Source organism: Solanum pennellii, chromosome 2 (assembly GCF_001406875.1).
Source record: "Solanum pennellii chromosome 2, SPENNV200".
NCBI classification, from domain to species: domain Eukaryota; kingdom Viridiplantae; phylum Streptophyta; class Magnoliopsida; order Solanales; family Solanaceae; genus Solanum; species Solanum pennellii.
In genome coordinates, this window is record NC_028638.1 from 53,973,214 (window position 1) to 53,981,365 (window position 8,152).

At 31.1% G+C, this 8,152-nt stretch overlaps 1 protein-coding gene across 2 annotated transcripts; it reads right to left on the bottom strand.

Moving 5' to 3' along the window:
• Positions 1 to 1,759: 1,759 nt before the first annotated feature.
• LOC107010157 (paired amphipathic helix protein Sin3-like 1) lies at positions 1,760 to 7,861 on the bottom strand. Of its 2 annotated transcripts, XM_015209405.2 has the most exons (16): positions 7,568 to 7,861; positions 7,399 to 7,473; positions 6,352 to 6,506; positions 6,037 to 6,217; positions 5,250 to 5,327; positions 4,868 to 5,065; positions 4,616 to 4,787; positions 4,427 to 4,525; positions 4,197 to 4,341; positions 3,827 to 3,963; positions 3,512 to 3,587; positions 3,018 to 3,154; positions 2,726 to 2,801; positions 2,364 to 2,644; positions 2,140 to 2,238; positions 1,760 to 2,041 (listed from the first exon to the last, which is right to left on the bottom strand). In XM_015209405.2, the coding sequence occupies exons 5-16, from the start codon at positions 5,324 to 5,326 to the stop codon at positions 1,913 to 1,915; spliced, it is 1,626 nt and encodes a 541-aa protein (XP_015064891.1). In that variant the 5' UTR covers position 5,327; positions 6,037 to 6,217; positions 6,352 to 6,506; positions 7,399 to 7,473; positions 7,568 to 7,861; the 3' UTR covers positions 1,760 to 1,912. The 2 variants fall into 2 exon arrangements, with proteins under 2 accessions (XP_015064891.1, XP_027770617.1); XM_027914816.1 differs by lacking the exons at positions 6,037 to 6,217; positions 6,352 to 6,506; positions 7,399 to 7,473; positions 7,568 to 7,861 and having other exon boundaries at positions 5,250 to 5,344.
• Positions 7,862 to 8,152: the final 291 nt, after the last annotated feature.

Sequence of the window (8,152 nt, forward strand, 5' to 3'; positions counted from 1 at the left end):
ACTTTCTAAGTTAACAACTTAAAATTGAGCGACTTTCTAAGTAACAATTCAAAGTTAAGTGACCATATAAGATATTAACTCAATTCAATTTGCTCAATTTCATTAAATTTGAATTATTTTATTTATTCCTTTTACAAATAAAATATTTCAGAAAATTATTTTGACAAGATTTCTTATTCAATTTTTATGAGGTGAAATGATTTGTGTCGAAATAGATTGAGTTAAAAAAAATGAAAGAGTTGTTCCTAACTTGGACAAGTTATGTCCTAATTTTGTCACCATACTGGTGAAAATATAAACCTATGCACAAAACATACAACAAAGGAAAAATAAATTATACTTCACAGTTCACATATAATTAAAACTTAAGAGTTTGTTTGATAATGCTGTTAAAAAAGGAATTCGAAATTAAAAGGGCAGGTATTTTATTTTGAAAAGCAAAAATGGTATATTAAAAAAGTTTTAACCAAAAGGGCTACATTACTTCTGATGAAGTGATTTTTTGACGTCTTTCTGTTAAGCGAAAAAAATTCACCGCCTTAGCAACTGTTTTCTCCAAAATAATAATTTCTTCTTTTCTTTAAAATCGCTGCTATAGCAATGTTTTAATTAAAAAAAAAAAATCAAAAAGGCTGCTTAAGAAACAAAAAAAAATAAGTCGTTGCCATGACAACGATTTTGTATAACTATTTTTTTTTAAAAATCGCTATGGCAGCCTTTTAATAAAAAAAATCAAAAATTTTAATGGTAATTTGTTGCTATAGTAGCGATTTTGTTTAAGAAATTAATTTTTGTCATTTACTTATTTTATCTTGGGATAAGTTATTCCGCAATTACTATACCACCCAAAGGGAGGAATAACTTATCCGGTACTAATTATTAATTACGGGATGAGTTATCATGAACATATCAACCAAACAACGAATTAAGTGACAGTACAATTTAGGGTATATTTGGTAGGAAGAAAAATGTTTTCCTAGAAAATGTCTCCCGAAAAACAAGTAGATTTTTGACTTATTTTCTCATGTTTGGTTGGTGAGTATAAAATATTTTCTGATAGAGATTTAGTGTTTGATTTTTGAAAGAAAAATATTTTTGAGAAATATCTTTTATTTTTTTTACTATAGTAGAAAATAATTTTTAAAAACAAACTTAAATTTTTTGGGGTGGATAGGGGTGGAAGGGGGGAGGGGGATCGAGGGTGTGGGTGAAAAAATGAAATTTTTAAGTTAATTTTTTTTTTAAAAAAAACAAACTTAAAATTTTTCTGGGGGTGGGTTGTCGAGGATATGGGTGAAAAAAAGAAATTTTAAAGTTAATTTTTTTTTTAAAAAAAAATTAATTTTTTTTTGGGTGGATGGCGGGGGTCGAGTGTAGGGGTGAAAAAAATAAAATTTTGAAGTTGAAAATATTTTTTAAAAAGATTTTTTTTTTCGAGGGGGGCTGGTAGGGGTGAAAAATGAAATTTTAAAGTTGAAAACATTTTTTTTTAAAATTTGAGGAATATGAGTTGATTTAGAAAATATTTTTCAAAATTATTTAATCTAACCAAACATGAGAAAACATTTTTTCAAAAAATATTTTAATTCATACCAAACACACCTTAATCCCATGACTATTTTGTTTACCTTCACACCAAACGACCCCGAATATAATAAGGATATGCCTTTGTTTTCAACAAGTTTTATCCGATAGGTTGCAGATATAGAAGCACATATTCAAAAAAAATTCTTAATTTGCTAGAAAGGATGATGATATTATTCGGAAAAATAAACCCCATATAGTACCAACATTTTACATTGCCAATAAAACTGAATCTCTAGCATTCGAAACAGAACAAAAATTTCCAAGAAACCCATCAATCTTTCCAAGTTTAACTCCTTCACAAGCTTTAGTAATACAGATCACACTATTATAAGGAACTAAAGAGGATGGTTAACTGATCAATACGTTCCCTAAGCATGAAATCAGCTGAAGAATCTGGCAAGAATGTAGCGAACTCATCAAGTAAATCTGAATGATCCTTGAAAAGTATAGCAATCTACACATAAATGAAAAATAATAATCAATATTCATAAATTAAAACATGAAGATCACCTAATATAAATTGTGTATCCAAATTGAAAGATGTTTTATCACCTTATGGTAGACATCATATTTGTTCTCGTGCTCCCTGTTGTACATCTTTAAAATTTTCAAAAATGATTCATATACATGGTTGTCCTGTCGGAAACGTTCCTGCACAAAGCGATGACCCCAACAAGTAAGTTAACACTCATATTTATCCATCTATCTGTCTGTCTAACAAAATATCTTGTCAGATTCTTTATGAATTTAGAGGAAAAGAAGGCTTAGAAAATAACCTTTACTTTCTCAACAAAACTGACACCTTCTTCAAACTTAATTCCCAGTGGACGAGCCTCATTTTCTTGTTTTATTTGATAAGTTGTAGGAGCATCAGTTTCTTGTTTTACTTGATAAGTCGAAGGAGCCTCAGTTTCTTGTTTTACTTGATAAGTTGAAGGAGCTTCAGTTTCTTGTTTTACTTGATAAGTTGAAGGAGCCTCAGTTTTACACTTCTTCTCTTCTTTCTTTACTAACTTGGAATCATTCCACTTAGTCATTACACCTAAAAGAAATCCAACTGCAAAGCAGTAACCATTCAAATTACAATCTCACATATATATAAGCATTGTGTGTGTGACAGAATTCGTTAAATACTTACCAGCTTGTTCATAACGATCTATAAATACATTGAAACGCTCCATAAGACAATGACGTTTCCCAAGTACTCTAGCAACCTGAAATGAGTGGTTAAATCTATGATGCTTAAACAACAAACATATCGACTTGTACATCATTTAAAAGATATTAGTACCACAAAATCTTGTAGAAACATTAGGTCTAGCCTATAATTTGCATGAACATCAACCAAACCATAGATAGCAGAAATTATAAGCAAAGATTACTGTCACATAGGAGCAATAAAGATAAGATTAGATGCATGATACACGTACCAAAGATTGTAACTGCTCCCTTGTAATTAATTCTCTGCTGTAATCATGAAGACATTTCAAGAATGTCTGATAATCAGCTGGACTTCCTAGTCTTTCCTTTACCTCTTCACAGAAAGTGAACCCTTTTGTATATGTATCTGCCAAGATCAAACAAATACTATTAAAAAGCACACTAACCAAACTCAACAACTCTTTGCTAAAAACAGATGCATACATCAAGAACTTAACCAAAAATGGAGTCAAACAGACTAAATGTTTAGCAACATACTAATAGAATATTAATCATGACGAATTCTGATATGTCTTGTTGGAGATTTTTTTTACGAAATTTCGATTGTTGTCTTGTATAGTAATGTAAAGTACTTGTAACAAAATCCTAATGAAAAATTATTCAAGACTTTCTCTGGCTCAATACATCGGCAAGTATTTCAATTGTCAAGCAGTAACCAATCTTAATGGCACAACAGTTTTACTATCATGAAATTTTAACTTACCAACTCGATCATAAAGATCCAGAAATTCATTGAAACCCTCCATAAGATCAGGATATTTTCCAAGTATTTCAGTAACCTGAAATTGATAGCGTGCTTCAAATTAATGATGCTTTAACAACCAGATCGACTTGTATATCATTTAAAAGACATTAGAACCACAAAATCCTTTAAAATAGGATTCAGTACCCCTGTTTCTCCCTTTTCTTAGCCAAACTCATAAGAGAGCCCAACCAAACCACAGTTAGCAAATATTACAAACAATGATAAATGTCACTTTGGAACAAAAGGGCTTGATTAATAGTATGATAGACGTACCAAACTTTGTAACTCGTTCCTTGTGATCGTTTCTGTGCCGTAAATATGGAGACATGTTAAGAATTTCACATAATCAGCTAGACTTTGTAGTCTTTCCTTTACCCTTTCACAGAAAATGAGCCCTTTTCTACACGAAGCTGACAAGATCAACAAAATCATATTAAAAAGCATACTAACAAAACTCAGCAACTCTATGCTAAAATCAAATGCATACACCAAGAACTTTACCAAAAAAAGAAGTGAGATAAACTGAATAATGAATTAATACATATTTACTAATATATCAGTGTTATCACAAAGTATATAGCTAATAGTAGAAGATTCTAATGCAGCACATCAAATACAAATATTCAGCTAAGCATGAACTCACATTTCAGGGCATCTTCAAACTCTCCAAAAGAATTCATTTTACCAGTATGCTGCTGCTTGCTTAGATCCTCTTTGTAGTTGGTATCTGGCAAGAACCTAGTAAACTCATCTAACAAATCTGGATGGCCATTGAAAAGTATGGCAACCTAAACATAGATATGACAAAAAGTAACAAAAAATTAAAACATAAACATCATCTATTGTATACCAATTTAAAAAAGAAATTATTACCTCTCGGTACACCTCATCGATTCCCTTCTGCTCTTTCCTATACACGTTCAAGATGTCTAGGAAGTATCTGTAGACTTGATCATCATTTTGGAATCGTGTCTGCAGAATATGATAGACCAAATAAATTAGGACTAAAGTATTTTAAAGAAGGAAAAAACAGACCTTTATTATTTAAACTTGAAATGTAACCTTTATTTTGTTCACAAAGTTGACAGCTTCTCCAAATTCAACTCTAGGCTTATCTTCTTGATTGGGAGTTATCGTATATCCCTCGGGCAAGAAAGTGTTGAATCCCGTGATCAACCTAGGGTACCCTTTGAACAAATCTTTCACTCTTGCAATGACAGTAACAGTATCAATTCTGTAAAGAAAATGAAACAATTCGCTGATAAAACAACAAATATGAGAATGATGACACTAAGGCAAATAGTAGTAACATACCTTTGAGCCTTAAATTGTTTCATAATATCAAGGAACATTTTATACTTCACTTTGCCTTGAAACGTGTCCTTAACTTCCTTCAAATAAGACAAAGCCTCCTCTGTTCTAAGATTTGGGTTACAAGGTCTAAGAAAAGTTAGCCCTCTACCAGCAATGCGGCTGCCCAAACCATTTTCAACAACTTGTGATGAACGACGCCTACTTCACACAGCAAAAAATTCATATACCATTAGTAGTCACTGCTACCAAAAATGATATCATGTATATACTGAAAAATCAACCCAATTTTTTTTTATTTTTTATTTTTAACCTAAATTAACACACTAATTTCTTCACGAGAATTCAATAAATCAAAATAATTGAGAAAGTGAATAGAGCTTACGACTCTCTACGAGAATAATTGATTCGCCGCCTAAACCTCTCTTTACCACCAGATACATCTCCTCTCAATCGGGCCATGCTGCAAAAATTGTACATCAACAAGAAGTTGTGCTAGTAAATATAAATTTTATTAAGAATTAATAAAAAAACCAATTCAATCATAAAAATTACTCAGACAAAGGGGAAAAAAATTAGAAATGGCTGAACCCTAGTATTTTTCTCTATACCTTCTCTACTTGGAGAAAAAAATGTTGTGTATGTAATAACGAGACTACACATATATATAGTACTAATTCTTGTAACGTATGATGTTGGTCAAACTTTAAGGGTAATTTAGTCTTTCTCTAATATTTTTAGTCATTCACTAAAGTTATGACTATTTATTGACTGGATTCGATTTGTTGAATTGAAAATGATTAAAGTAAAAGCAGTGAATCCATATTTTATTAATTATTAATTGTTTTTCTTAAAATATCATGTATTTCTTCTACTTTTTTTTTCCGTAACTATGCAACTCATTTGTAGTTTTACTATTTTTATTGTACAATATCACTTACTTCTTTTTCACCAAAAATGATTAGAAAGTCAAAGTAGTGTAATTCATATCTTATTCCCTTGTGCTCCTTCCTATACATGTTCAAAATATCTAGAAAGAATTTGTAAACGTGATCATCATTTTGGAAACGGGTCTGCAGAAATGATAACCTAGTAAGTTCGGACTAGAGTTTTTTGTAAAGAAGAAAAAGGCAGACCTTTATTGTTTAACAGGAAGGTAACAGAAATGTAACCTTTATTTTGTTCACAAAGCTAATAGCTTCTTCAAACTCAACTTTCTTTGGAGGAGCCTCATCTTCATCATTGAGGGTTATTTCATAACCCTTGGGCAAGAAGGTGTTAAAACCAAGGATCAACCTAGGATGCCCTTTAAGCAAGTCTTTTGCTCTAGCTATGACACCAACAGTATCAATTCTGCGAAGAGAAAAACTGAGATAAGTCCTACATAAATCATCAAATCGAATAGGAATGAAAATAGCACTAGGAAGATTAAAGGAGCAATCCTTTGAGCTTTAAAGTCTTTCATAACATCAAGGAACATGTCATACTTATCCCTTTGGCTTCGAACATGTCCTTGACTTCTTTCAAATAAGACAATGCATCACCAGTTGTCAGCTTTGAATTACTAGCACTAGCTCCACCAGAACTGCTGCCACCACCAACTCCACCCTGACCACTTCCTGGAACTTGTGATGGACTGTAGCTTCATCCGGGAAAAAAGAAAAGAAGAAAAACATTACACAGAGAACCACATCAAAAATTTGCCAGACAAATTTATTGTCACAGACCTCCTCCCAATATGCTCCAATAGGTTAAATTATACTCTCATCCACTTCAAACCAATGATTTTTATAGTTCATTCAAAATTGAAAAAACCGTTGATACGATATAAGAAAATAAATAGTGGTTGTGGTGCTAAGTTAAAGCATTTTCCCTAAAAATGAATTAACAGATAAACAAAAAGCAACTAGACCCACCCAAACAAATGCAACATGGATAAGGATAATCTTTATCTTCAATTGTGGCTGATAATTTCGAGTGGTATAAGAAAAATGATAGAACCTACCCTAAAAAACAAGATAAAGCAGAAAATGGCATCCAAATATTTTTTGGTAACATAATCACACACAACACACCACATGATGAAAAACTAAAAATTACTGATTTACCTAGAATTACCAAAAATCCAGCAAATTCATAGTTCATTCAGAATTCACTAATCCCTTGATTTTGATACAACCAAATAAATAAAGGTTATGTTGCGTTTATAGCTTTTGCCCTAAAAATGAACTAACAGACAAAAAAAAGAAGCAAAAAGACTCACCCAAACAACATGGGTAAAGATCCAATCTTTATTTTCATATATGCTTGATAATTCTTGACTGATGAAAAAAAATGATAAACCTATTCTAATTCATTAAACATTTTTTGATCACAAAGTTAGACACAACACACAAAGATATAACAACTAGAAATCACTGATTTACCTAGAGTTACCAAGAATTCAACAAATTAAAAAAAAAAATCCATCAAAAACAAGTACATACAAAAAAAAAATTATCAGATACAAAATGGACACAAGCCAAACAACTTACGATTCTCCTCTGTTGGAGCCAAATGACCGCTTAAAAGAAGGGCTATCATTCCCATCATCTCTCAATCGTTTCATCCTGTTAAAAAAAAAAGAACAGCAAGAAGAAGTTTTTAACATCAACAAACAAAAAAAAAAGAAAAAAATCTGCTTCCATTTTCAAAACAACTCACTTTAGAGATTTTCCTCAGATTTTCTGAGGATGAGAAAAGAGTAGTCTTAACAGATCTATCAACACAAACAAAGAGTTAATCCAATGGTTTAGATCAGATAAAAAAATTCTGTCAATTAATTCTTGGTGGCCTTTTTTTCCCTTTCCCCTGTTCTCTTTCCCTCCTCTCCGACTCAGAACTGCTACACACAACACAGAAGACAAGTTTTGAGAAACAAAGAGGTAAAAGGCGAAGAGGTGAGGCAAAAAAAAATGATTTGATAAAATAATGTTGGTGCTGTTATATATATTATGTAACGCGGCCTCAGTTAACATATGTACTTACAATATCAGACTATTGCACATATAGTTCTTAATTTACCCTTATCACTAATTATAATAATTTATATATTAATTTTTATAAGACATTATATTTATTATATTTCATTTTTTAGAATCGGATTTTATTTTTCACCCCCAATTTGATTGATAGGTTTTAACATTTTGAGTTATATTGATGATAATCTTCATCTCAGTTTAAACTTTAAATTAATTATATGCGTTCACGTAAAAGTAAAAAAAGCATGCAAGATAATGTTATAACTGA